This window comes from Vanacampus margaritifer, chromosome 8 (genome assembly GCF_051991255.1).
Source record: "Vanacampus margaritifer isolate UIUO_Vmar chromosome 8, RoL_Vmar_1.0, whole genome shotgun sequence".
In the NCBI taxonomy this organism is placed as follows: domain Eukaryota; kingdom Metazoa; phylum Chordata; class Actinopteri; order Syngnathiformes; family Syngnathidae; genus Vanacampus; species Vanacampus margaritifer.
In genome coordinates this window covers 25,639,019-25,664,500 of record NC_135439.1, presented here as the reverse complement: position 1 = coordinate 25,664,500, position 25,482 = coordinate 25,639,019, and the positions used below count along the sequence as shown (strand labels likewise).

Genomic DNA, 25,482 nt, shown 5'->3' with positions numbered 1-25,482 from the left:
GAACTATAAACTGAAATAGTTAGTTTTAAAATTTGGGAGCTGAACTTTGAACTAGTTTGCGTAGAAAATGAACATTCCCAACACTGAAAGTTGCAAAGATGTCCGTAAAAGGTTTACTTTTTTTTTTTAACTCCATAAAAGTTGAATTGTGCATTTTATGAAAGAAGTTGTCAGTCTCAGTTCTTATTACTATTTCTACAGCAAAATGTGACCATGTATTTTTATTATACATTGATATGGTCTTTCAACCAACCGCGAAAAATATATTGACCATGACACGAGCCATCTGAACTAGATGGCTCAGGCAGCTGAGGTGGCTCGGGCATTTAGTTAATTTAGATAACCCGTTTTTCATGCCTGAAAAATACGATGGCGTATAGATAGGGCGGGGGCAATATTCCAAGAAAAAAACTTGCAAATTTGCCACTTTATAAAGTCGCAAATTTTGCAACTTTATAAAGTAGGGGTGTTTTAAAAAATCAATTCGGCAATATATCGCGATACTACAGCACACAATTCTCGTATCGATACAATATTTTTAAAAGGACAATTTTTTATGGAAATATTCAACAAAATGTCTTAATTAGGGTTAGGGTTCACACTTTAAGCATGGAAGGTGTTATATTAATGGAACAGTAAGCCTTAAAATTTGATTTCAATGCTGTTCAAACATGGAACAGATTGCAATTAAAAAATATTTGTTAAATACAGTGGCTTACAGTTATAAGCCTGAAGTACATTTTCATACAAATCTTACAGTGCACATGTACAACTTTACTGATTAGTATTTTCTAAATTTGAGTTTAAAAAAATCGCAATAATTGATTTATAAATTCGTACCGGTAATAATCGGTATCAAATCGAATCGTGACCTATGAATCGGGGTACGGATCGAATCATTAGGTACTAGGCAATTCACACCCCTATTATAAAGTGACAAATTTGGGACTTTATAAAGTGGCAGATTTGCGAGAGAAAAAAGTGAGAAACTTACGAGAAAAACACGTAACGTAGCTATAGTCTAATGTGAGGATTTGTTTTTGTTGGGACACAATAGGGCTTATAAAATGAAAAGGCAGGATGGAGACAGAATCAATCTTAATTTAAATTTGACTCATAAAAAGGCAGCTTAAGCAACAACACTTCCTGATCCCCTATCAGCTGACTAAACATTAACCAATCAGAAGCTAGCATACTTTAGGTAAATGCAAGTGAATGACGTAGAGCAACAGATTCGACACATCAATGTAGCGACTTGTACCAAAAAAAATACCAACATGTATGAATGTGTAAATAATAATTCTGTAAAAATAAATGTACAAGTAAATATTTATTTTAACAAATTAACTTAAATGCTTGATCCTCAGGGTGTGGACCTTCGCAAAGTGAGGCATCTTTGCCGCTGGCAGTACCCAACGCTTCAAAGAGCAAATGTTTAACATGATATGGTTAAAGCCATTACTATCTCCTTATTTGAAAACCCGACCAAAAAGTATTGGCACAAACATCCGAGTAGTACGCTATGTGTATTTCTCGTAAATTTCTGAATTTTTTTCTCTCAAATATTTTTATAAACCCGCAAATTTGCCACTTAATAAAGTGGCGAATTTACGAGTTCTTTCTCGCAAATTTGTCACTTTATAAAGTCACAAATTTGCTCTCTCTAAAAATAATATATTTAGACTTAGCCCTAATACGCCGTCGTAGAAAAATTAGAACAGAAGATAATAATCATAAAAATAATAATAACTCGCCAGTACTGAAGTCTCAGAAGAATGTTTTATTCACATATCACATCTTTGTGAATGAATATGGGCTGTGTTTAGGAAAACACCAGTGATGATTCACTCACTCAAGCTTAGGCACATACACACACACACACGCACGCACGCACTTTAAACTAGTGAAAAACTTTTGAGCTGAAAATGCACTGTTGTGAATGAAGCATATCATGAACAGTGAATATACATAACAGTGAATATACCGTTTGTTACTAATGTTCAGCAGACTGTGCTACACCACCCACATGCATTAGTAAATTCACTTAGAATACTTCACTTTTCATGAGCGCATGCGTGGATGTATGTTTGTGGGTCTGTAAATTATGTGGAATTATGTTCCCCCCACTGAGTTATGTGTGTAGGAATTTGTGTGAACGACATTCTTCTTCTTTTTTTTTTTTTTTTGATAACGCAAAACCACCAGTATTTGCAATGCATTGGCTTTAGGACAGTGGTTTACTGTACTTGTTGTGGTCTGTTTTACATTTACATTACTTCGGTGGAATAAAAGTAACATGTTCATAATTTGCTGTGATGTTAAAAAAATATATATTTTACATTCTTCTGCACCCTCTCTTTAGTTCACATCCAGACATGTCGTGCTCTAATGGTGCTGTCAGTGTTGCTTGGCCTAATCGGCATCATCATCAGTGTGGTTGGCATGAAGTGCACAAAAGTGGGAGATAATAACCCAGCCGTCAAGACGCGCATTGCAGTGAGTGGAGGAGCTCTCTTCCTTCTAGCAGGTATGATTTGTCATTTTTGAAATGAGGACATTTTCATAACTTTCACACAAATACATAACTTTATGGAAGGGGTGTCAAACATACTGCCCGCAAAGGGGTTTAATCCATCCCGTGAGACGATTTTGTAAAGTAAAGTAAAAAAAAATTGTAATGTCGGACCAATTAATCAACCGGCCACAATCAAAACATAAATTCGTAATTTCACAAGCAGTCCTCAGCTGAGCAATGCAACTTGTACACGGAATCATCATGAATGTCATTATTTTAAACACAAACTAAAGTTACGGTTTGTTTATTTATTTATTTTTAAATCATAGACCAACATAAACGTGTTAAATACGACACAAATTCAATTACTGGTAACACAAATACATATGAGAAGGATTAACGTCCTTATAACTTAATTAACTGCGCCACACAATGCATTCTGGGAACAATATACTATATGCAAAAGAGATAGATTTAATACGTCCAAAACCCATACAGGAGAAGTGTTGCCCCGTTCCATTTGCATCTGTGTTTTTTTGTGTGTTTTTTTTAACAAGACGATTACAGTTGAGCTCCATAATTTAGGGCTTACCCACAAATAGCGCAAATCTGCGTATGATTGATGCCAATTGTTTTTAAGTTATATACCATCATTTTACCGATCCGGCCCCTGAGCTAATATGAGTTTGATACCTCGGTTTTATGGCATCAGAAGTCTATGGCAAATGCAAAAGTGCTAATTTAGTTAGAAACAATTGTAAAATATATTTTAAAAAATGGGTCCAGTACTAATTCTCTTTTGTAATTATTTTTTTGTTTGTTTTTCCCCATCAAATAATGTTAAATGTAGGTGTAAATGTATTTTGTCCTTGCATTACAATGAGCATGTTGTTTTTCAAACATGTATTAAACAAGAGCATGTGGAATGGTTACATTGCAAAAAGCACTCACACAATGCAACCGGGCAAATTAAAGGGGAAGTCAAAATTCTTTACAGTAATATTTTCTGTGTGCCTTCACTAGTCTAAACATGGCATTCTCCTTAATATTGTGTTTGTGGAATATGAATTAACTAATTCACTGCACCCAATTTCCGATGAGTCAACTTCTCCTTGCCAGACGTTTTAGAGGATTTTAACTCCTTTTTTGAGTTGTGTTCTACAGCTATGTAAAAATGGAACTGTTAATTTTGTCAACGAAAACTAACTTCGTCAACACACACTTTTCATCTGACAAAAGCTAGTCTAGACTAACTAAAACCCTCATTAGTTTTTTACAGTTTACACACTAAAATGAAATTGTTCACACATTGCCTATGTTTACACACAAGGAGCAAAACACTTGTCCAGAGTTGCACAACAATAGGCACAGACTCAGCTTCACACATTTTGCAAAACATTACACACAGTGATTTTCACACATCTACACACATTTTCATACCTTAGACACAGATAAGGATTGTGAGGTTACTTCCTGGTCATTACAAAGCACTGGCTTGTCAATGACCACACCAAATAAACACATTGGATAATCACATCCACCAAGTGTGGAAGCATGCATGTGCTTAGTTGAAAATACTTCATTCAGTCCTTTTTATATGTCTATACATTTTTGTCAAACGGTAGTAAGAAAAACTACTATTTTGTTCTTATTTTTTTAATTGTTGAGTGTTATGTTACCAAAGTGGAGGATGGTAAGAAATACATCCTTTCAGTCTGCAATTTGTGTAATTCAGAGTCCTTTTTCAGTAGGATCCTTGTAGAAGGGTCAGAGAATATAAAAGCTTTCTTTCCAAACTCAGTGCAGGCAAATGGAATGGTTAGTAACAAAATGTTATTTGAAGGCAAACTGTAAGAAGTAACACTTCTTTGTGTGATGAAGTTGCAAATGTAAAAGGGCAGTCCTGTAGTCCAATAAAGGCCTTGTGGATAAAGATGTACCAGTGAGCCAAACTCCTGGTAGCCAATCGAGGCCATGCCACTCAAGAGAACAGTTCATAATGATGGGTCAAGGCCCTACATTTACTAATAAACCTCAGAAGCATGGAACACCAAATCAATCTTTGTCAGACATTGAGCTGAAGTATTCATATAAACAAGTCTCCATAATCTAAGATATATAAAGTTGCTGTGACAAGTCATTTTTTTTATCTTACAAGAAAGACACAATTTATTTCTGAAGAAAAAGTTTGTGGGTTTGTCATTACCTATTTTCATCTAAATTACCCCTTACATAAAAATACCTGTCAAAAAATTCTAGCACGTGCTAGTCCCTAAAATAGTGTTTTTTTTTTTTTTACAAATGTGTTTTATATTGGTCACACTGCAATAGTGTCTCATTATTTCAGACTGTGTTCCTGAGATGACACCAAAACAGCATTTTTGTAAATATATGTATGCTTTTACAGTTTTTTACGATTGCTTAAGCACGGAATAGAAAACAGGGCTCAGATTTTAAAAACTTTACACGCAATTAGCTCAACCATGCACACGAGATGCAGAACATCTGACATCCTGTGCAAAATGAATTACTCTTGTCAAAAATATACACACATGTATACAAACCATCTTATGTTACCATATGACACACACATGTCATACGTTTTAACTATGTTTGAACCAGTTCACAAACTGCAATGTTCAACTTACAGTTTTAGACCATTGCTTGAACGCGTTTTGCTAAATTTGTCTCACTGTGTCTAAACTCTACACACAAGCAAACAAGACACAATACAGGGAAATAAACCATTCACATTGATGTCAAATTGAAACTGCTATTAAAACCTAACAATCCTTTGTCAAAAGGTCATTCTGATGACAAAACAATACCCACTTGCATCATATGAATACAGATCAGCACCACCACACTAGTCTACTTTATATAAAACACTAGCAGTCTTTTGTTTTCAATTTTATTTAAATTCACTTCCATAGAAGGCACTTTTTCACAACAACCAAAAGCTGAAATACTCAATACAAAATCATTACTTTACAGTAGTGTCTTTTGCAGTCAATTTAGTAAAAATTTCAAACATTGCAAAATTGAAACAAACTGCACTACTGTAAACACAGGAAAACACAACTGTGTGCAAGTGGGTTTATGGATCTTGCCTTCATTTGGGGTCTGGACACAGGACCTCATCAACATCACAAACAATGTCTTCACTAGCTAAACATCGAGGGAAATATGCACTTGTGTGCTGAATCCATCCGTGGATTGACCTTACCTCAATGTCTCCACAGGCTTATTCCATTGCCTGCAAAAGAGGCATACGGACGGGCATGTGGTCATATACATGCCATCTCCAAGCAGAAAAAATACATTCTATAGGATTTAGAAATGGTGAATAAGAGGGCAAGTACACAACCCCATATTGATCATGGTTGGTGAACCATTTTTGGACCAGAGCAGCCCGATGGAAACTAACATTATCCCAGACAACAACAAACCTGGGCTGCTCTGGTCTGTCCTGTACCACTGCATCATGAAGTGCATCTAGAAATGTGATTATGTGTTGTACATTGAAGGGACCCAGCTTAGCATGATGGTGCAGTAGCCCTTGAAGACTTATGGCGGTACACAATGTGATATTTCCCCCACGCTGCCCCGGGACATGCACGTTTGCCCTTTGGCCAATTATATTTCGTCCGTCGTCTGTTTTTGCTGGGGTTGAATCCAGCCTCGTCAATGTAATGCATTCATGCGGCTGAGAGCTCCATCCATGTTCAAGATTCTCTGTAACAAAAATGCATATTGTAGATGGCTTTACTCAATACACACAACAACATATAGAGAACCGCTACAGTTTTTTGAATGTATTTATGTGGTCCATGCTTGCATAATTCTCAAAATGGCTTAACTGAGTCCTTCTCGTAGTTGAAAGGTGAACTCACCATTTTTGTAGTGTTCAGAGCTGATCGGTTTGTCTACAATAAAGCAATCATGTGTTGAAACAGCTAATGTGTGTGTTTAATCAACTGGCTCATGCGTGTGGTATTTTGTCAGTCAGTGCTTTGGAATTTCAAGGAAATTACATTATGACATACTTCTGTGTCTAATGTATAAAAGTGTGTTGAGTGTTTCGCAAATCATTTTGTGTGTTGCTCTGAAAAAAGTGTGATGCTGCCGTCGTGTTTATAGTGGTGACAATCTGGTCCAATGTTTTGCTTCTTCAGTGTAAGGTGTTGATAATTATGGAATTCTTTTTTTTTTTTTTTTCTCCAGGAGGGCTCAGTATTGTTCATTCGATTTGACATCATCATTGCTCTCCTTTTTTTTTTTTTAAAAACAAACAAACAAATCAATTAAAAAAAATTTAATAAATGTTTTTTTTTTTTAAATATATATACATATATATATACATATACACATATATATATATATATATATATATATATATATATATATATATTATTTTTTTTTTTTTTTGTATGTGGGTGAGTAGGTGTATGTGCGTGTGTGTGTGTGTGCGTGCGTGCGTGCGTGCGTGCGAGCGTGTGTGTATTCATCAGTTCACCTAAATAATTATGGAATTCTTTTGTTTTTAGTGTTTGTGCAATTGTAAAAAGAAAACAAAAATTGTAATATATCGGTAAGTGTGTATGTTATGACTGAAGTGTGTGATTTTTAAAACAGTGTAGGAGTTATACAAATTTAGTGCGGTGTTTGTTTTTGTCACCTAAACCGAATGTGGGTCCTGGCTTGCAAGGTGCCATGAATTTTCTGTAATAGGTAGTAGTGTTGATTTTGTCCAATTAATAGAATAATCTGATAAATGTGAGAATTTAGTTATTAAGTTAAATACTTTCCCTAACGAGATAGCAGTTTTTTTCTAAATAAAGTAAAATATCATCGGCATATAGATTAATTTTGTGTTCTGTTACCCCGGAGTGAATTCCTTGAATCCTTCTTTCCTGGCATATAGCATCAATAAATATTTTGCAAATAATAAAGCGGACAGTGGGCATCCCTGTCTTGTGCCTCTGTAGAACTAAACTCTGAGAAGTAATCCCATTAGTAGTAACTATAGCTTTAGGAGAATCATATAATACTGACACACAGTGAATAAATGACTTTCCAAAGCCAAATTTATTTAAAACAGCAAAGAGGAAGGACCAGTTAACTTTGTCAGAGGCTTTTTCTGCATCCAACCATATAATAACTGCCTTTTTATCATGCCGTTGTGACATGCTAATAAGGTTAAAGAGCCTACTAATATTATTAGTAGTGACGACCTTTAACAAAGCCTGTTTGATCGCTATGAATGATTGTCGAGATTATTGTTTCTAGTCTAGATGCAAAGGCCTTAGCGATAATTTTAATATTAGTGTTAATTAGCGAAATCGGACGGTAACTTGATGGAAGGGTTGGGTCATTTTCTAGCTTTAATAAAAGTTTAATTGCTGCTGTGTTCATGTGTGGACATATGTAACCATTAGTTTTAATTTCTGTTACTACTCTTAAGAATAATAGAGCAAGCATTAACCAAAAGTGTTTAAAAAATATAGCCGGATAACCATCACGGCCAGGTGCTCTCACATTAGACAAACTATCTAGAGCACTGTACAGCTTTTATACAGCGTTTATAGTGAGTGGCGCATATAACATATCTTTATATTCAGTAGATAACGGAGGTATATTTAAGCTACTGAGGATTGCCTCAATATACTGAGGGTTAGGCTTGTTAGTTTCTGAGTATAGGTTGCGATAATAGTTATAAAAAAAAATTATTAACTACTTCTGGTGATTGTGTGCATTCACCAGTTGTCCCTTTAATAGCCGTTATAAGAGATTTTGGTTGGCAAGAAATTTACCTGATTTGTTATTATATTCAAAGTTGTTGTATCTCAATTGTTGTATTATAAACTCTGTCTTTTTAGATAACATATCGTCTAACTGTATTTTTGTATTTTGAAAGTCAGTCCATATTTGGTTATTTGGGTTTATTGCACATTCATCCGTCAGTTGTTTAGTTTTATCTTCCAAGTCTTTTTCTAATTTTTGATCCTGTTTCTTTTTATAAGATGAATATGATAAAACTTTACCTCTAATTACCGCTTTTCCAGCTTCCCAGAAAAGAGATGGAGATAAGGCTGGAGAGTCATTTATTTCCAAAAAGTCTGCCCACTCTCTTATCATTTTGTCAAACTCTGCGTCATTTAGCAGTGATATGTTAAAACGCCATGTCGGGGGTGGTTTTAAGGTATAATCAACTTGTAGGGTAAGGGAGACTGGTGCATGGTCGCTAATAATAATAGGATGTATTTTTGTAACAATTTTATCAGCAATAGAATTATTTGTAAGAAAAAAATTAATTCTTGAGAAAGACCGGTGCACAGCGGAAAATAAGGTAAATTCCTTCTTAGTTGGGTTTTTAAGTCTCCAGCTGTCGACGAGGCCAAAATCATCCATATATTCCACTATTACTTTAGTAGATTGTAATCGCCTTATACATGTTATATTATTAGAACGATCTATTAATGGATTTAAGACTGTGTTTAAGTCTCCTCCAATAATAATAGTAGAGTTCGCTGCTAAATCAAACAACTGAGAGAAAAAATTGTGGAAAAAGACCAGGTCATCATTATTAGGGGCATATAAATTACCAAATGTATATATTTTATTAAATATAGTCACCTGAATAATAATGTATCGCCCCTCTGGGTCTGTTACTGTATTATTTAGAGTAAAGAATAAATTCTTATGTGTGAGTATACAGACTCCTCTTTGTCTACTGTTATAAGGGGCGGAGTACACTTGACAAAAATTCTTGTCAATAAGTAATTTTTCTTCAGATTTTTGTAAGTGGGTTTCTTGTAGGAGACAAATATCTGCTTTTAATTTTAAGAGATGGTCTGAATTTTTTATTCTTTTTGAGTGTGAGCAAGCGCCACACACATTCCAGAGAGACCAAAACTAATCTATGCATACAAACAATATAAACTCAGTCCTGTGTATATATCTGTATAGGCTACTTGTTAATATTGGCATGTTATAGGATGGAATCAAAGTGGTTAGGTCATTTATGTGATTTGTGTGAAATGAGTGGTGACGTGTAAGTGAATATAACAGTGAAAATACGTGGAGGGAGGTGGATGTGAAGAAAATTAGCGGGGGATTAAACACGTAACAATACACCAGTAAATAGTAACCTAAGCGAGATTTTTCGTTTAAATATATTTTAGATATAGTTATGTATTAATATTATATTTGTAATATAGCCTACACATAATAAGTATTCATATTTTAGGTTTTAAAACTATATATATGTATATTTGTATATATGTATATGTATATATATTTGTATATATGTATATGTATACATCTAATAATAAAACAAAGTTCAATTCCACCAATGCCAATTAGAACAGCCAGGGAATGAAGTTGGGGTTTTGGAATAGTTGGCCATCGATGTATAGTTTATCAACGACCATCGTAGTCCGTTTACCCTCCTGCCTATTTTGTCTCATTATGGGAAACAGTACCTTTTGCCGTTCATTAATCCCTCTTGGGAATTGGTCCCTTTAAGTTCCTGTCCTTTACTTTTAACAAATTGTTTCTGTTTAAAATGCCCAAACTTAGCAATAATAGGACTGGGTTTGGTGCCCCTACGGGCTCCAAGCCGATGTACACAGTGAAAAGAGATATTATTTACGGTCTCCTGAGGAATTTTTAACGATGTCGTCATAATATTTTTTTTTATCTCGGCCTCTGGATTGTTAGAGGTGTTTTCGGATCTGTGTGAGAATATTAAATTCTCCCGCATGTTACGGGATTTGACACCCAGAACCGTTTCTTTTAGCGTTTTTTTCTCCTTATTAATCGTCTCCAATTCGGCTGAAACAGCTGCGAGTGAAGAGCGTATCTCGGCATTATCCCTTTGGAGGTCACTTACAGTACCTGTTGGCCGACGAATTTTAAAATTACCTTTAATTCCTTGACGTCCTCGCGGATGAGGCAGACAACATCTAGTTTTCTGTTTATGGAGTCCAGCATACTGACCGAAACGTCCGTAGTAGTGAGATCATCCGTGTCCGTCGCTGAGTCATTTTTTCTCTTCTTGGAAGGTTTCTCGTAGGAAGGATCCTCCGTCGCGCAGCTGTAAAAGTATCTGTCGATGAAACGTTAGAGTTCCCCCACGCTGGGTGGTATTCCAAATCTGCCATATGAAAGAGAGAAGAGAAAAGCCAAGTTATATGATGTTTAAATTCGGATTTGGTTTAGCAAAATAGAGCTTGTTTTATTTTAGCAGCAGGGCGCCGCCATGTTGGGTATTCCCGGTCCAAATTTTCGGCCCTATCGCGATAATCACAGCATCTCGCGATAGGGCCGAAAATTTTAATTTTAGTGCGTAAATGACAGTTAAAAAAAAAAAAACTGTAATAATCCTCAGAATCATGGAACACCAAATCAATCTTTGTCAGACATTGAGATGAAGTATTCATATAAAACAAGTCTCCATAATCTAAGATGGACAAAAAAAAGTTTTTAACCTTTAATGTTTGTGGGTTTGTCAATATATTTTGTGATCTAAATTGCCCCTTACATAAAAATACCGGTAAGAAAAGTCTAGCAAATGCTATTCTCAAATTTTATTATATATTTTTTTACAAATATGCTTTGTATTGGTCACAGCAGTGTGTAAATGACTGCAATAGTGTCTGATCATTTCAGACTGTGTTCGTGAGATGACAAATGTAAAAATGTGTATGTTTTTAATATAAGTGCGTATGTTGTGACTGAAGTGTGTCATTTTCCAAACAGTGTAGGAGTTATACAAATTTAGTGTGGTGTTTGGATAATTGTGGCAATATTTTTTTTTAAAAAAGGAGCCCCGTTTTCAAAATGGTGGGTAAACAGTTGAAAAAAACTCTAAGCGGCAGTCAAACACAACTAAGTGTCACCATTTTTGCTGTTTCTGACTAGAAAACAGAAAAAAATGAGCTTTTTGCCCAAAGATGCAGTTGAAGCAGTACTTTGAATGTTTTGCTTTTGTGACATCTCAAACATCTACGCAGAAAATTCTATAGAGTAAATTTGACTATTTAGAGTGAGACCAAATAGACTCAGTTTTAGAATAGGCTAATACTTTGAAGAGAGTAAAATTAGGAATTGAAAAAAAAAAGTCAGTAAGTAAAAAATAAAAAGTAAAAGTCACTCAGGCTGAGTTTGGGAGACTGCCACACTACCACCTGAACTATGGCCCTCCTACTGATTTCTTATCTCCAAGAGGAGACCAAAAACATCGTCCTGAGTTAGCAAGATTCCAGCTGACACGAGTGATATACTAACACACAGCAGGAGCTGCGTGGCTCAGGGAGTACATCGGTTGTCTCCCAAGCTGAAGGTCATTAGTTTGTTCTTCAACCCTTGAGTCACTTTTATTTTATTTGTTTAAAAAAAAAAAATATATATATATATATTTTATTTTATTTTATTTTTTATTTTTTTCACTCTCTTCCAAGTGTAAATATTACTCTACACTAAAATGGTGTCTATTATGTCCCACTCTAAGTAGAATCAAATTTACACTTCAGAATTTACTGTCTAAACCAGGGGTGGGCACACTCGGGCCTCGAGGGCTGGAGTCCTGCTGGTTTCGGATGTTTCCCTTCTCCAACACAGATGATTTATGATCAGCTTATCAGCAAGTTCTGCATAACCCTGATAGCGATCCTGATGATTGGAATCAGCTTGGGAAACCTCCAAAATCTGTAGGACCGAGTTTGTCCACCTTTGGTCTAAACAGTACTTTCCTTCTTTATAGTAACATAACAGAGACTGATAAAGGGATTTTGATGGTGAAATAACAATTTATTTTAAAGTATAAATGCATATTATTTTCAAATTTGACCATAAGTCCGTAAGTGTGTGTATGTGTGCGTGCGTGCGTGCGTGCGTGCGCGTGTGACTGTGTGATCTACAATATGTTGGAGTATCGTATCTGTGAGAAAAGTCTGCAACAAGGCTACGGGGTACAGGGCTTGTTCTGAAGATCATCTTTGCCTTCCAGTTCTTTGCCTTTCAGTTGACTTGATACAGCCTCACTTATTTTTTATTGCTCCAGTGTGATATGAATATGCAAAACGGGGTACAGCAGGCCCACGCGGCACCGCCAGCCTCTGCTCCCCCCCCCGCCCCCCCAAGCCTTTGAAATGTAGTTTTTGTGATAGCACTAGGGGTTTCATCAAAACATTTAAGTCATGTTGAAAGGCAAAATTAAAAACAAACCAAGTATCAGCAACAAAAAGCTTATTTGTATTTTTATATTTATTTTTGATGGGGTGGGGGTTATTCAGTTTTTGTTTCCCATAATATTATTTCTCTCTCTTATGGCGTCCATTACAATTATAGCCCGATTGCCAGTGATGTGAAATGGGTGATGACTTACAGCCAACACTTATCTACTGTTTGATTGTAATATTTTACACTTGGCCACCAGATGTCGCTGTGAGGAGATGTTTAGAACATTCCAAAAGATCGATTATTTTTGTGAATCAACCGTTACAAATTATTTGATCGTTTCAAGGTTCAATTTCTGCCAACCCTAGTTGACAGACTGACGGACCTTCCGTCAATATTGACGGAATGCCCACTTGTTTTCAAACCTAACCTTAGGCTGGTAGGGGAATACAATGCACAAGTCATTACAGACACCTAGTTGTAGAAATAGTACATTCCATATTATGCTTCCAAATTCATTGTTTGTGAGACCAATTAAGGTCATGGTTTCATGAAATAAAATTCCAAACATATTAAAAATACAAACAAGAACATAACTAAGTAAAATGCAGGTTTTATAATTGTGAGGAAGTTAGTCATTGTGCTTTGTAGACATGGTTTCAATTGATGTGCCATCAATTGTAGTGGGTAAAATGGAGATGACTAATTGGCTGTTTGCTCAAAAATTCAATTCATTCCTCCTCTGGGCAAAGATCTCTCCTGGCCGATGAGGTCACGCTACAGCAACTCCAATCTGACAAACTGCATTACAACCCATTAAATAAGAGTGATGTGCTCGTTCATTAGTTCAATTTGTTTGTTGATTTCACTTGGAACCTCTGTCTCTATGTAGTAAAGATAATGACAATTAACTGAACTTTGATTTGTGTTGTGATGTTTTGTAATGAAAAAAAAATGTACTCAAGCAGGTTACTGGAGGGGGAAACAAAAGTAACAACTGATTTGCATTTCCTGTTTAACAGCCAATCACAGCGATTGCCACCAACGTCAATTTGCATAAAAAGCCAAATGAAAGAAAAATCTCTTTACTCACCGAGAGACGTGGTCACTCCAGCGTGTCCTGGGTCAGCCAATAGAACAGATTTTGTATTGTATGAATGTATTATGAACTTTCACAGGCCTGTTGAAATGGTGATGGAGTGAATCTTGCTTAATCCTTTCTTTTCTCACAGGTCTATGTACATTGGTTTCTGTTTCCTGGTATGCAACACAAGTGTCTTATCAGTTCTTCAACCCAAATACCCCAGCCAATGCCAGGTATGTTTAAAAAACTTTGCTTCCCCCTGTACTTTAAAGTCCTTCCATTCTCAAGGGTTTCCAAATAAATGTTTGAGTGGCCTAATACAGATTTTAAAAGTAATGGAAAATACAACTTGGTCTGCATTCAGACTACAGGCATATCTGATTCCAGTCGGATTCCTCCTCAAATTAGATTCTTAGGACTGACTGTCCAACACTGTATTTAGCAAGTGTCCAAATCCACCCATCTGATAGGTTGCTGTAGCATCGACATCGAACTGAGGCGTTGCCCAGCACTTGTAGTGTTTGACGTCATAAAGTAGTAACATTGTTTACCCTTCCGCCAATGGTGTATTGGTCCTTGGAGAAGTGGGTATACTCTAAAATTCCCCCTTTTTTTTTTTTTTTTTTTAAAGTAGTCCAGAAAACTGTCCTGTTAAAGATACTATGACATGTAAGAAAAATCTGTCATTTTTACTTGCTCAAAATAATAAAATTATCATGACTTGAGTGACTTTAGTAGTTTATAGTTATTACTGGTAACACAAGCGACCTAAATTAATGTGAAATGAGTTTGTCATGAGACAAATATAAAGTATAAATAATGTTGTAAAAAAACAAAAACTGTGAAAAAACAATCACTATAAGGTTTCAATATTGGTTTAGGCAGACTCTTAAAGGGATACTTGACTCATTGAGACATTTTCAGCAGTAAAACGTTAATATTTTGTCCAGAATGAATGTGATAACTTGTATATATATATTGTATATTTGAGAGAAATAGTGATATATGTGGAAAACGTTTTTCATCTTTGAGTTCATCTCATAAAAAATGGGAGCAAAAACAAAAGTGTTGTGTTTATATTTTTGTTGAGAGTATATTTGTTCAATATTTTATAGCTTTCAATATTATTGTAATCTATATTGGATATTATTGGAACAAAAAGACGCAAAAGCGCTTTCCAATCGAGGGCAAATGGAAGGCAGCATTAGCATTTGATGCAGGCAGTGGTTGTCTTTGCCGTGCCCGGCAACACTCCTGCTAGCATTATTTTGCCATGAACAGCTTTGATTGGTCAATTGCCGAAGCGATATATTCTTGGCCTAGTGTGAAGGGCTATTTTACCGTGATTATAATAGCTATAATATGTTATTTTACCGTGAAGAGTATATTGCTGGCAATCGATTATTTTTATTTTAGTCATGCACTGCACGTGTTTCCTTCCTGTCTCGCTTCGCTAGGTGGCTTGTTCCGGCCACAGCCAAATAACCAATTCGTTTGGTATACGTTTCAACAAGTTGGCCAAATCGAAATCATGCATTGCAGACATAATGACATAAAGCGATAAAATTACGAATAAACCATGTTTACTTACTTAATTTTCACTGTCGGTGAGGCTCCTGTCCACCTGTTACCGCAATGAAGTGGATGTAGTGCACAGCTGCGCATGCGCTAAGAAATAAATACCCCATTGCATTATGGGAAAAAATGCTGAACCTAATTCATGCACTGCGGACATAGTAATAAATCACAAAAGTTACAAATCAACAATGGTTTTTTCCACTTAATTTCCGAAAAAAATTGATAATTATGTGGCCCAAATGCCTAAAAAAAGCGAAGGGGGGTTGGTTCACTCGTGCATGCGCAAGTAATGGCATGATGGGAAATTATGCTATGTTTGTAGCATTTAGCCTACAAGTATGTTCAAACGTATTTCCGAGTCCGTTTGAACGCATTTGCGAGTGCTGGATTTCACTTTTCTTTCTTTTCTTTGATCCTTCCTCGGGTCTCCTGACAACCTCACGACTCTAGCTGGATTCTGAAGTATTCGGTTTAGGTGAACGGTATGGTAATTTTTAATAGGCTTTAGAATTGGGTAACGTTTAAACTTTGACAGCACTAGTTCAAACGTACTCGCTAGTCAGAAATGTTTACTCCATATGGGCAGTTCCCTGCTTTCGTACTTTTGGCAATTGGCAACAAGCGTGAAGAGCGCTGTGGAGTCACCATCACCATAATGGTAAAGAATTACATGAACAAGGAAGACGTGAGTTTCTTTTAACACTCGGATGAAGTGTGAGGTGTCAATGTAGAATAATCTTTCATTGGACATTAAATATGCATTGTGGTACTTGGCACTTTTTTACTGACAGCTGCCTCCTCTGGCCAAAAGCATAATTGCAGCCTCTGTGTCAAGCTCGTGAAATGCGCCCTGACCATAGATATTGTTAAGATATGTGCTCTCAAGGAGTTAAGTTGCTACCCTATACATAGTATTCGCATGACGTCATGTGACACACGTGTGCCGTTCACGGATGCATGGAATGTCGAATGTTGAGTATGAATGGACAATGGAGTGTCCGGAGAGAACTGCAAGGATAAATCGAAAGGATTTCTAACCAACAAAGTGTACCAAAGTGTGTTCTGACCATTTTGATTAAGGTACGTGTCATTGTAAGATGGTTAAAATGCTTTTTATTGTAATGTGATTGTAATATACTAGCTCTGGTGACATACCAGCTCTGGCTAATAGATCAGGTGGTCAAAAGTTTAGATTTAGAGATTACTCTAAATACCCTCCTTAAGGTCTCTGTTTTCCTTTCTCAGCAGCCCAAAAGTTGAAATTGTAGTCAATGTGTACGAAAATTGTGAAAAGTGATGAGTCAACAATGTTGTTGATGTTGTAAGATGCTAGTGCTTGCAATCTCTGACATACTAGTAGCTAGCGGGGTTGGAACACTAGCTTATGTGGTTTCAAAATAACCCGAAATTCTTCGCCTGTAATTCACAAATGATAAATGCACATAGCAACCAATAAAAGCCGGAAGTACAGAAGACGCAAGAATGTTAGGGTCTATTCAGACCAGAAAAGTCCTTTAGTCCGGTTGTTTGGTCCGGACCAAAAGAGGACTTTTTTTTTTCTTCGTTTGGTGTAGTTCGAATTCACACTGTGCTTTTTGCAAGTGAACTATAATGCGTAATCACATCGACCTGCGTGACGATCTGTGTTCCCATTGGACAAAAATGACAAGGGCTAAACGCATAACCAAACCTGGAAGTAGAGAAAAACCTAAAATTCCGACGTGCCGCATTACTGCTCTGCATATTATTAGGTGCAAGATACTTGCGAGCATCAAGAGTATCTCATTCAACAGAGGTTCCGCGACACTGTTTCTAATTGAATTCAGAAGGCATAGTCGATTGCGTTCAGTTACCGGAGCAACAGTTGCGCTCCGCGTGCTCCGCCCCCACATCAACGTGCTGACAGCAACGTGGCTAAAGATAATACGGATGATTATAAATGAATTTAGCACAATATTCACTACCGGGCTATGTTTCCCCCCTGCAATGCTTGGCTACGGTGTCTTGTTAAGCCAAAAAAGGTGCATATGTCATATGAAGCGGACCAAGACCACATCAAAAAGTGGGCCTTGGTCCGCTTGTTTGTCCGGATCAGCGTGGAAAACGAACTCTGGTGTGTTTAAAGCGAACCAAACAGTGCAGGTCTGAATACAACTTTAGTGTTTTGGGCTTGCGCCTTCCTACCTCAGAGCATAGTTGAATGTCGCCATGGAGTCCGGTCCGGGCAGTAACACTGGCAAATGTTTGTAATCCAATCAATTCCACTAATCGTTTTACCGCTGCAAGGAGTGTTGATCTAAACCTTCCGCATACGTCTTCTTTACACAAATAACCTTACCAAAAAGTAGTATATTTTAAGTATCTTCTTTTCCATTCGGCTTTTCCCTTCAGGGGTCGCCACAGTGAATCAGTTGCTTCCATCCTCTGCTCTCACACCAACTACCTTCATGTCCTCTTTAACTACATCCATAAACCTCCTCTTTGGTCTTCCTCTAGACCCCCTGCCTGGCATTTGGAAACTCAGCATCCTTCTGCCAATATACTCACTATCTCTCCTCTGGATATGTCCAAACCATCTCAGTCTGGCCTCTCTGACTTTATCTCCAAAGCCTCTAACATGTGCTGTCCCTCTTATGTACTCATTCCTGATTCTATCCATCTTGGTCACTCCCAAAGAGAAACTCAGCATCTTCATTTCTGCCACCTCCAGCTCTGCCTCCTGTCTTTTCCTCAGTGGCACTGTTTCCAGACCAAACAACATTGCTGGTCTCACCAGTTTTATAAACTTTCATTTCAGCTGAAACTCTTCCATCACACATCACACCTGGCACTTTTCTTCACCCGTTCCAGCCTGCCTGCACACGCTTCTTCACTTCTTTTCCACACTCTCCATTGCTCTGGACTGTTGACCCTAAATACTTAAACTCCTCCACCTTCTTGGTCTCTTCTCCCTGTAACCTCACTCTTCCACTTGGGTCTCTCCCATTCACACACAGATACTCTGTCTTGCTATGGCTAACCTTCATTCCCCTCCTTTCCAGGGCAAACCTCCATGCCTCTAGCTTCTCCGCCACGTGTTCCCTGCTCTCACTACAGACAAAAATGTCATCTGCAAACATCAAAGTCCATGGAGATTCCTGTCTAACCTTGTCTGCCATCCTGTCCATTACCATTGCAAACAAGAAGGGGCTCAGAGCTGATCCCTGATGTAGTCCCACCTCCACTTTGAACTCCTCCGTCACACCCACAGCACACCTCACCATTATCTTACAGTCCTCATACGTGTCCTGCACCACTTGAACATACTTCTCTGCCACTCCAGACTTCCTCATACTAAACCACAGTTCCTCTCTGGGCACCCTATCATGAGCTTTCTCCAGATCTATAAAGACACAATGTAGCTCCTTCTGATCTTCTCTGTACTTCTCTATCAATATCGTCAAAGCAAATAGTGCATCTGTGGTACTCTTTTTTTTTTTTTGCATGAAACCGTACTGCTGCTCACAAATTTTCACCTCTGCCCTCAGTCTAGCTTCAACTACCCTTTCCCATAGCTTCATTGTGTGGCTCATCAGCTTTATTCCTCTGTAGTTGCCACAACTCTGCACGTCTCCCTTGTTCTTAAAAATGGGAACCAGCACACTTCCTCCATTCCTCAGGCATCTTCTCACTATCTAAGATCCTGTTGAACAACCCAGTCAGAAATTCTATCGCTACCTCTCCTAGACACTACCATACCTCCACAGGTATATGATCAGGACTGAGTGCCTTTCCACTCTGTATCCTCTTCAATGCCCTTCTCACTTCATCCTTACTAATCTTTGCTACTTCCTGATCCACAACAGTCACCTATTTTACCCTTTGTTCTCTCTCATTTTCCTCATTACATCAACTCTTCAAAGTACTCTTTCCATCTTCCCATCACACTACTAGCATCTGTCAACACTCTTCCATCCCTATCCTTTATTACCCTAACCTGTTGCACGTCCTTCCCATCTCTGTGTCTTTGCCTTGCCAACCTGTATAGATCAGTCTCTCCCTCCTTACTGTACAACCTAGCATACAAGTCATCGTAAGCCCCTTTGACACTTCTACTTCCACCTTACGCTGCATTTCCCTGTACTCCTGTCTACTTTCTTCAGTCCTCTCAGTGTCCAATTTCTTCTTAGCTAACCTCTTTCTCAGGATCCACTTCTGCACATCCTCATTCCACCACCAAGTCTCCTTATCTCCTTTCCTTCTAGATGATACACCAAGGACTGTCCTACCTGTCTCCCTGATCACATTTGCTGTAGTTGTCCAGTCATCTGGAAGCACCTCCTGACCATCCCGAGCCTGTCTCAACTCCTTCCTGAAAGTCATACAACACTCTTCCTTTTTCAGCTTCCACAATTTGGCCCTCTGCTCTGCCTTTGCCGTCTTTGTCTTCCTCAATACCAGTCATCCTACACACTACCATCCTATGCTGTCTGGCTACACTCTCACCTACCACTACTTTGTAGTTACTGACCTCCTGCAGATTACACCACCTACACAAGATGTAGTCTACCTGTGTACTCCTACCTCCACTCTTGTAGGTCACCCTATGTTCCTGTCTCTTCTGGAAGAAATTATTCACGACAGCCATTTCCATTCTTTTTGCAAAGTCAACCACAATCTGTCCTTCTGCGTTCCTCTCCTGGATACCAAACTTTCCCATAACCTCCTCATCACCTGTTTTCTGCACCAACATGTCCATTGCACTCTGCACCAATGACAATTCTCTCACTTCTAGGGATGATCTGCATCATTTCATCAAGCTCCAACCAAAAGTTCTCCTTCTCCTCCAGCTCACAATCCTACCTCTGGCGCATACCCACTGAGAACATTGATCATCACACCTTTGATTCCTAGCTTCAGGCTCATCACTCTATCTGACACGCTTTCTACCTCAAGGACATTCCTAACAAACTCCTGCTTCACGATAACTCCTACTCCATTTCTCTTCCTATCTACACCATGATAGAACAACTTGTACCCTGCTCCTAAACTTCTAGCTTTGCTCCCTTTCTACCTGGTCTCCTGAACACATAGTATGTCCACCTTCCTCCTCTGCATCATGTCAACCAGCTCTCTACCTTTTCCTGTCATAGTTCCAACATTCAAAGTCCCTACTCTAAGTCCTAGGGGGCGTTCCTCCCAATCACACCCCTCCAGGTCTCACTGTCATTACCCACGTGAGCGTTGAAGTCCCCCAGCAGAATGAGGGAATCCACAGGAGGAGCGCTCTCCAGCACACCCTCCAAGGACTCCAGAAAGTGTGGGTACTCTGAGCTGCTGTTTGGTGCATAAGCACAAAAAACAGTCAGGACCCGTCCCCCCACCCGAAGGCGGAGGGAGGCTACCCTCTCATTCACCGGGGTAAACCCCAACGTACAGGCGCCTAGCCGTGGGGGCAATGAGTATGCCCACACCTGCTCTGCGTCTCTCACCGTGGGCAACTCCAGAGTGGAAGAGAGTCCAACCCCTCTCGAGAGGATTGGTACCAGAACCCAAGCTGTGTGTGGAGGCGAGTCTAGTCGGAACTTCTCAGCCTCGCACACCAGCTCGGGCTCCTTCCCTGCCAGAGAAGTGACATTCCATGTCCCCAGAGCTAGCTTCAGTAGCTGGGGGTCGGACCGCCAAGGCCTCCGCCTTTGGCTGCCACCCAACTCACTGCGCACCTGACCCCTTTTGCCCCTCCCACCGGTGGTGAGCCCATGGGAAGGGAGACCCACGTTGCCTTTTTGGAATATACCCCCCCCATGGGTATAGGCCCGGCCCACCAGACGCTTGGACATGGAAAGAGTTCGGTGAAGCCATGAAAAACGACTTCCGAACGGCTTCGAAGAATTTCTGGTCCACCATCCGGCATCTCAGGAAGGGAAAGCAGTGCACCATTAACACTGTGTATAGTGGAGATGCAGTGCTGCTGACCTCGACCCGGGACGTTGTGGATCGGTGGGGAGAATACTTCAAAGACCTCCTCAATTCCACCGACACGCCTTCCTTTGAGGATGTAGGGTCTGGGGACTCTGAGGTGGGCTCCCCTATCTCTGGGGTCGAAGTTACTGAGGTGGTTGGAAAGCTCCTTGGTGGCAAGGCCGGATGAGATCCGCCCGGAGTTCCTAAGGGCTCTGGATGTTATGGGGCTTTCGTGGTTGACACGCCTCTACAACATCGCGTGGACACCGGAGACAGTGACTCTGGATTTGCAGACCAGTGTGGTGGTCCCCCTTTTAAAGAAGGGGGACCGGAGGGTGTGTTCCAACTCTAGAGGGATCACACTTCTCACCCTCCCTGGTAAAGTCTATTCAGGGGTGCTGGAGAGGAGGATCCGTCGGGAAGTCGAATCTCGGATTCAGGAGAAGCAGTGTCGTCTCTACACCCTCAGCAGGGTCCTCGAGGGTGCATGGGAGTTCGCCCCACCAGTCCACATGTGCTTTGTTGACTTGGAGAAGGCGTTTGACCATGTCCCTCGGGGAGTCCTGTGGGGGGTGCTTTGGGAGTACGGGATACCGAGCCCCCTGATACGGACTTTTCAGTCCCTGTACGACCGATGTCAGAGTTTGGTCCGCATTGTCGGCTGTAAGTCAAATTTGTTTCCAGTGAGGGTTGGACTCCGCCAAGGTTGCACTTTGTCACCGATTCTGTTCATAAATTTTCTCAACATTGCATCTCTGCTTTTTGCAGATGATGTGGTGCTGTTGGCTTCTTCAAGCCATGATCTCCAACTCTCACTGGAGCGGTTTGCGGCCGAGTGTGAAGCGGTTGGGATGAAAATCAGCACATCCAAATCCGAGACCATGGTCCTCAGTCGGAAAAGGGTGGCGTGCTCTCTCCGGGTCGGGACGAGGACCTGCCCCAAGTGGAGGAGTTCAAGTATCTTGGGGTCTTGTTCACGAGTGAGGGCTGGAGGGAACGGGAGATCGACAGTGGGATCGGTGCAGCGTCTGCAGTGATGCGGGCTCTGTATCGGTCTGTGGTGATGAAGAAAGAGCCAAAAGGCGAAGCTCTCGATTTACCGGTCGATCTATGTTCCTAGCCTCATCTATGGTCACAAGCTGTGGGTCGTGACTGATAGAACAAGATCTCAGATACAAGCTGCCGAAATTAGTTTCCTCCGTAGGATGTCCGGGCTCTCCCTTAGAGATAGGGTGAGAAGCTCGGTCATCCGGGAGGGACTCAGGGTCAAGCCACTGCTCCTCCGCTTGGAGAAGAGTCAGTTGAGGTAGCTCGGGCATCTGGTTCGGATGCCTCCGGGACACCTCCCTGGAGATGTGTTCCGGGCATGTCCCACCGGCAGGAGGCCCAGGGGACAACCCAGGACACGCTGGAGAGACTATGTGTCTCGGCTGGCCTTGGGATCCCGCCGGAGGAGCTGGCTGAAGTGGCTGGGGAGTGGAAAGTCTGGGTTTCCCTGCCAAAGCTGTTGCCCCGCGACCCGACCCCAGATAAGTGGTAGATGATGGATGGATGGATAGATAGATGTTTGATTTGGCCAACGTTTTACGTCTGATGCTCCTCCTGACAAAACCCTCTGTATTTATCCGGGCTTGGGACCGGCACAAGAAGACACTGGCATGTGCCACCTTGTGGCTACATTAGTATACTTTAAGTATAATGTAGAGTATACTTAAAGTTTATTTTCGAGTACAGACGCTCCCCTACTTACGAACATTCGAGTTACGAACAACGGTACATACGAACATGTCTGCGCGCATGTCAAAAAATGTTCGGAAAGAGATGCTGTAAGTTAGATTTTGTATTGCGCACCTTTTTCCGAGTACTGTAGTGCTTCTTTCCGCCGCTAATACCGACGCTTGGCGCTGTGAGAGCTCACCCAGCATTGGAGGCTCAGCAACGTGTCGAGGAGGAGGAAGAAGAAGAAACGCCTGTCGCTCATAGATAAAGCCATCGCACTCTTCGAGCAGCAAGACCCAAATATTGAATGTTGCACAAAGGTTGCAAATAAATTGAATGATGCCATACAGTGCTACCGCATCATTTATGATGAAAAAAGAAGAAAACTGTGCAATCGTCGTTAGATCGCTTCTTTCGGCCAGTTTCTAGTAAATCCTCCAAGGAAGAAACTCATCAACCCTCATCTTCTTCTCCTCGACCCTCAACTTCTTCCTACATTGAAGTTACGGAGGAGGAAGTAACTTTTGAAGCCCATTCCAGCGACGACGAAGAACCTCTCATGATATAAAATCCTCCTCTTCCTCCTCCTCCATCAAATCCTTAAGCATCGAGTACATCCTCCAAAAGTAAGTTAAACTTCATTTTATTTATCTTATTACGTACATGTACATACTGTGTGTGTCTCTCGCTCTCTCTCTCTAACATACGTAGTACAGTACTGTACGTATTCTCTTTAAACATAAATTATAATACAAAATATAGCACTGAAGCAACTTACGAACAAATTCATCTTACGAACGATCGCTCGGAACGTAACTCGTTCGTAAGTTGGGGAGTGTCTGTATACTTATTCTTGTACTAAAAGTAAACTTTAAAGGGACTACACCATGGTATTTTAAGCCCTTTCACAGTTAACTATAGGCATATAATGATGAAATCTTACCTTTGACACAATCGCGATGTAATTTCGTATGAAATATGAGTTATTTCGGTGGTTATTTTTCTTACCCAGAAGTCAAATAAATGCTCGGTTCAGTAAAACCCCGCCTCTCCCCCTGTGGTTGCCGCGACCCTCTCATGACTTCGTCCAAGCCGGCTGCTTCACGCAACGCCCACGAAACATACAGATTTGTAAAATGGTCTCTAAATTTCACGGGCTGTTAGATCTCTGCGTTTGGTCACGCAAGCCATCAATCTTGAATAAACATTTGAAACAAAACAGGTCTTTGCCGCAAGAAATTGTGGAAGAGGAGGGGAGCAGAGAGGTTAGACCGTTAGAGGAAAAGAGGAGAAAAAAATACACACAGCAGGTCGTGAACCCACGCCCTGTTGCTTATGGTATGAGCGCACTATCCACTACACCATCCATTCATTTAAATTCATCCGTGCAAATGTTTTACTTGTAGATTATACCAGTGTCAGCCAATGGGTTTTAAGACAGCCAATTGTCATTTCATGGCACTTTGGCATTGCAAATGTGAAGAATAATTGATTGCTTTTAATTCATTTGGACAGAATGTTTATTGATAAAGGCTACTTTTGTCATTATCCCATTCTCGCAGTCTGACATCCGGGCATTTATGACGTCACCAACCACAGTAACGCGTCGCCATAATGAAAAGGGGGCAAAACACAAGCAGTTGCTCTGTTGTGCATTGGATTACAAACTTTTGTAATTTGACTAAAGGTTGCTGTGTTGCGGGTTGTAAGACAAGGAAGAATTCGGAGCCGCATCTGCAGTTCTTTAATCATAATTTTTCCTCGGGAGAAGAAAAGGAGACACAAATGACTGATAGCAATCAATCGAGGAACAATGAAAGCAGGCAGTACCGTGGACGATTTTCGCCTGTGGGAACCTAAATCCGGGCACACTCACGTTTGCAGCCAACATTTTATTACTGGTGAGTAAAAGTTTAATCGATTTTTCAGCTGCTAGGATACAATAGACTAGGCAGTGGTTATTATTACCGTAACCGGCAACTCTCTTGTTAGCGTTATTTTACCGTGAACTGTTCTGATTGGTCAAACACCAGAGCGATATAATACTGGCGGGAATTGGTTATTTTGCCGTGACGTGAGTCATGCACTGCGTGGTTCCTGCCTTGTTACACCCCACTTTGGTCTACCGTGTTTCACGGCAAAATAACACTTGTAGGCAATTTGCCGGTTACAGCAAAATAACCACTTTGTATATACTACCAGTTTGCTCACTTCCACACAACACATATTCCATGTATTATTGCAAGTCATTCTTGTGGTTCCCAATGAAAAATCGTCACTTCTTTCTAGGTGCTATGGTCAACATGGTAAACCACCCAGATTATGTACCCTCCATCTTCCCAAAGAAAGAAAATAAATAAAGTTCTGGCTCTGGGTGTAAGGTGGCATGCTGTGCGAGAGCATCATAGAGATCTCAAATTGGTACATGATAACTATATCATGCATGACAGGATACAGGATC

General features: G+C 39.9%; 1 protein-coding gene across 4 annotated transcripts in view; it reads left to right on the top strand.

The window, feature by feature from the left end:
• cldn19 (claudin 19) overlaps positions 1-25,482 on the top strand; it is a 73,757-nt gene that overhangs the window by 17,876 nt on the left and 30,399 nt on the right. For 2 of the 4 annotated variants that reach the window (XM_077572383.1, XM_077572384.1), the window contains exons 2-3: positions 2,363-2,527; positions 13,930-14,014. In XM_077572383.1, the coding sequence (XP_077428509.1) occupies positions 2,363-2,527; positions 13,930-14,014 (250 nt within the window). Of the gene's footprint in view, positions 1-2,362; positions 2,528-13,929; positions 14,015-17,451; positions 24,923-25,310; positions 25,443-25,482 lie in introns of those variants that run through there. The other 2 variants (XR_013294976.1, XM_077572385.1) reach the window with 2 other exon arrangements.